This window comes from Sinocyclocheilus anshuiensis, unplaced genomic scaffold (assembly GCF_001515605.1).
Source record: "Sinocyclocheilus anshuiensis isolate Anshui unplaced genomic scaffold, SAMN03320099.WGS_v1.1 scaffold1062, whole genome shotgun sequence".
NCBI lineage: Eukaryota > Metazoa > Chordata > Actinopteri > Cypriniformes > Cyprinidae > Sinocyclocheilus > Sinocyclocheilus anshuiensis.
In genome coordinates this window covers 187,591-190,634 of record NW_015540895.1, presented here as the reverse complement: position 1 = coordinate 190,634, position 3,044 = coordinate 187,591, and the positions used below count along the sequence as shown (strand labels likewise).

Here is a 3,044-nt window from a genome sequence, read left to right as displayed (position 1 = left end):
CGTAAAAAGACAGTATAAGTCATTATAATCCGTAATTATGTCCCCACTGGATGCAACAAATGCCTCGTTTATAATGGGTTTTAATGTTTTTGTCTCGTCGCTCCGGCCGGACAGGGCATCACAGTATGGTGAGGGGCGTAACATTTCCGTCACACGCTTGAGGTATTCGGCCAATCACAACGCACTGGATAGCTGGCCAAGCAGAGCACACCTCGCTTTCAGACCGATGAGCTTTGTAAAAATCGACGCGTTTCAGAAAGGCGGGGCATAGAGGAGAAACAATAATGTACAGTATGTGGAAAATAATGTGTTTTTTTAACTTTAAACCACATAAACACATTTCATTACACCAAATACACAAAATAATGTTCTTTTTAGCAACATCATATGACCCCTTTAAAATGAATGAAAAGCATTAAAAAAGAAAAAAACAATAACACTAAATTTTTACATTTTCTAAGGGAATGTGATGGTTGCTAAGGTGTTGCTAGGGTGTTTCAGGCAGTGTTGTTATCAACTAAAACTAAAACGTTTTCAGCAATTAAATAAAGCTGAAATAAAATATAAATTAAATGTAAAAATATTAATATTAGACAAAAACTGTAAATTTAAAAAATGTAAATAAATAAAATAAAACGTACAAATTTGAAATATTACCTTGGCATTTAACTGAAATAAATTAATTTTCATAGAAATAAGCTAAAGCTAAATAAAAATATTTTTACAAAAATAGTTAACTAATAAAAATGACAAATTAATTCAGCAAATTTTATTTCTTAATTTTTTTAAATTTAATTTCTTAAAAAAACATTATATGGATAGTATTGAAATAATACTGGTTCCAAGTGGTTACTTATGTGGAAAAAAAAAGTCGACCAAAAGCCTCTATATACTGTTCTTTAGATATTTTACAGGGATTTTTGCTGTCCGTTTTATCGTTGCTCATGCTAAAATTGCAAATCCACTCACTAAAGCAATAACACACCACTAATAAGCCACATAATTTGAACGATCATTCATGTCTAGCATAAGCAATGTAGGATAAGTGTTCAAATCCCTAACCCCTAATAGAAGCACTAGCAATATTGCTTCTATGTAGCAACTGACATAAACATTATTTTTCCAATTTCAAGCATGCAGCAGCTATGCTCTACATTAACTTTAATGGAATTCAAGTGAAAACACTACAAATCTCATTACAAACGCTCCTTGACAGCTTCAAAAGATATGCTCAAGCATACCAGAGGCCCCGCAAGACAAAGCCACACAGATCAATCTGATCAATGTAACGGATGCAATAAGTGTTTATGTTCACTCATGATGACTCACGTTCATTTCTGTTGATGGTGCACTAATTGTGTCTTTGAAGAAAAGCTTTACCATTAAAGTCTGCAAGCTTCGAAACATCGTCCCCGAGGTCTGAGGTCACAGTCAAGGCTTGGCGCACCTTCAGGTTGGTCTCTCTGTTGGAAAGAGTCAATAGCATGAAAGAAGCTCATGTTCATGTCTGGCTATAGAGTCACAAAATCAAATTTACTGGATGTTGAACAGTCCAAAGGGAAGTGAGGCCCGCGATTATAGCACTGCCACACATTTCACAGAAAACTTCTCACCCATCAAGCTCTGCAGTCTCGATATAGCACAGTCCATAGGGCTCACTGCTAGAGAGGAGGAGAAGGTCAGCCTGTAGACAGCAGAGAGAGGAGACACTCAAAGTAGTGTAAAACTCATAAATCATGTGCTGGGTCAATCTACTCCAGATAGTTCTTCACCCTACAGTGCTTTCACCGGCTAAAGTCCACAGATAATGCTAGTCATACTGGGATTATCAAAATCCATGCAATGGATTAGTTTTGTCTATGCTTTTAGTGTCAGTTTGATGGCATGGTTGTTATATTTAGGGACCAAGGTTTGTATGCCTTTTTTATTCTGCTCCTGGCTGGTTGTCAGTCGCAGCCAGCTGAACCATATGGTAAGCCATTTGGTGCAATTTTGATGGCAATTTTGAGATCTACCTCTCCAAGACTAAAAATGTTTAAATTACATTTCTGCTAATCACTTTTGAACTTTCAACCAGGGGTCCAGGGCCCACTAGGGGGCGTCAAGAAGACTTCAAATGTTTTCAAAAGAAAAGAAAAAAGGAAACGAACATTTTTTAAAAATATGCCAAAAACACACAAAAAAAAGAAAACACACACACACACACACACATATATATATACATTACATTTACATTTAGACATTTAGCAGACGCTTTTATCCAAAGCGACTTACAAATGAGGACAATGGAAGCAATCAAAATCAGCAAAACAGCAATGATATGCAAGTGCTATAACAAGTCTCAGATAGCTTAATGCAGTACATGTAGCGAGTTTTTTAAAAATCATATAATAAATAAAAAGAAAACAGATAGAATAGAAAAAGAATAGAGAAAGCTAGTGTTAGAGGACTTTTTGCTTTTGTTAATTGTATAATAAATAAAAAGAAAACAAATAGATAGAATAGAAAAAGATTAGAGAAGCAAGTGTTAGTTTTTTTTTAAAGAAAACAAGCAGTTAGTAAATAAATAGAGTGCAAGTTTTTTTTTTCGTTTTTTTTTTTATAAAGAATAGAATTAGAATAGAGAGTGCGTTCCTGCCGCATTCTGGATTAATTGTAAAAGTTTGATAGAACTGTCTGGAAGCCCTGCCAAGAGAGCATTGCAATAGTCCAGCCTGGACAGAACAAGAGCTTGAACAAGGAGTTGTGAAGCATGTTGCGTTGAATAAAGCAAATCTGCTCACATGAAATCTGCAGGACCGGGCAGTTTTAGCAATGTGGTCTGAGAAAGTCAGCTGTTCATCAATCATAACTCCAAGGTTTCTGGCTGTTTTTGAAGGAGTTATGGTTGATGTGCCTAACTGGATGGTGAAATTGTGATGAAACGACGGGTTTGATGGAACCTCAAGCAGTTCTGTCTTGGCCAGGTTGAGTTGAAGGTGATGGTCCTTCATCCAGCAAGAAATGTCTGTTAGACAAGCTGAGATGCGAGCAGCTATCATCAG

The 3,044-nt window shown here is 36.0% G+C and overlaps 1 protein-coding gene across 4 annotated transcripts in view; it reads right to left on the bottom strand.

Moving 5' to 3' along the window:
* LOC107688930 (probable phospholipid-transporting ATPase IM) overlaps positions 1 to 3,044 on the bottom strand; it is a 32,881-nt gene that overhangs the window by 17,121 nt on the left and 12,716 nt on the right. For all 4 annotated transcript variants that reach the window (XM_016486771.1, XM_016486773.1, XM_016486772.1 and 1 more), the window contains 2 exons: positions 1,614 to 1,684; positions 1,381 to 1,463 (listed from right to left, as the gene is read on the bottom strand). In XM_016486771.1, the coding sequence (XP_016342257.1) occupies positions 1,381 to 1,463; positions 1,614 to 1,684 (154 nt within the window). The remainder of the gene's footprint in view (positions 1 to 1,380; positions 1,464 to 1,613; positions 1,685 to 3,044) is intronic.